Source organism: Babylonia areolata, chromosome 24 (assembly GCF_041734735.1).
Source record: "Babylonia areolata isolate BAREFJ2019XMU chromosome 24, ASM4173473v1, whole genome shotgun sequence".
Lineage (NCBI taxonomy): Eukaryota > Metazoa > Mollusca > Gastropoda > Neogastropoda > Buccinidae > Babylonia > Babylonia areolata.
The window spans coordinates 46,031,691-46,032,872 of record NC_134899.1 but is presented as its reverse complement, the minus strand read 5'-3'; the positions used below and the strand labels follow the sequence as shown (position 1 = coordinate 46,032,872).

The 1,182-nt window shown below is 48.3% G+C and overlaps 1 protein-coding gene across 1 annotated transcript in view; it reads right to left on the bottom strand.

Moving 5' to 3' along the window:
* Window positions 1-906, bottom strand: part of LOC143299196 (paramyosin-like) — a 22,311-nt gene extending 21,405 nt beyond the window's left edge. The window contains exon 1 of the mRNA XM_076612365.1: window positions 620-906. Coding sequence (XP_076468480.1) covers window positions 620-712 — 93 coding nt within the window. The 5' untranslated portion in view covers window positions 713-906. The remainder of the gene's footprint in view (window positions 1-619) is intronic.
* Between the last annotated feature and the right edge of the window lie 276 nt (window positions 907-1,182).

Here is a 1,182-nt window from a genome sequence, read left to right as displayed (position 1 = left end):
ACTGTTATGTACAGTAGGGCTGAGAAGCATCTGGTACGTTGCGAATTGGGAAATCAATGCATGTGTACGTGCACTTTCAATTCAATCTCCACAATTATTTCCTGAATATAGAAATATCAATGTGACTGACTGCATTAGCTCATGTTTGTCAACAGACCCACACAGCATATCCACAACTGATTCAGTAGTTTAGTGTTACCCAATTTATGCTGACAACTGGCTTCTGTACATAGTATCGTTGAGAATAAACCATGAGAAAAAAAGCAAAACCGTCAGTATTATCATCGAACTTCAATAGTAAACAAGCTAAGCGTTAATGCTGACCAGACAGCGAACGATCATTATTTGCCAGAGAAACTGGTAGTGTAGCTGCACAGAACAGCAAACCACTGGGTATTATTTGGCACAGAAAATTCAGTGTTACTGGCCCGACAGAATACCAAAAGCCGGACAGACAGAACGAAAAGCAAGACAGAGAGGAACTGAGAGCAACAAGTGTTACTGGCCCCACGGAGCAGCACAGAAACCTGTTTCAATGACAGCGCAGAGAGAGCAGGACAGAGGCAGGGCAGAAGGGCAGACCCACAGACACAGCAAGCAGCCAGACAACGGTACGTACCTCCAGCCTGTTCTGGCTGGCCGGGGAAGAGCCCCTGTAGACATTGTAAGTTCTGGAGATCTTGCGGACCACAACGTCATCACCGTACTCCATCTTTGTGGCTGTGTGTTCTGGTCACGTCGATGTCCTGGCAGAAGTTAGACTGGGTGGTGGGCAGAGGTAGGGAAGGAGAAAGTAGGCCTACAAGCGGGAGACAGTCGAAAAGGAGCTACGTGGTCTGGGCCCGGCACTGGCTGTGGGGGAACAACACAGAGACAGACTGGAGAACGAGGTGGGCACGAAATTCCTTAAATACGCCCTCCCCCAACTTTTATACAGGAACTGCTCGCTGGAGGGCCGCGCATGCGCACTGCCGGCTGACACCGGGGGAGAGGGAGGTAATTCGATCTGGCCTGCGAGTCATAGAAGGGAAAGGGGCAGGTGGAAGAAGTGTTTTTTACCTGGGATGCTCTAATTGCATTACCTGTAGTGTTCAAACTACCTACATGTGGAAATTGTGGCACTGTCAGCATCATCAACATTCAAACAGTCATACCGGTATTTTGCTTTAATCAGCCTAAAAG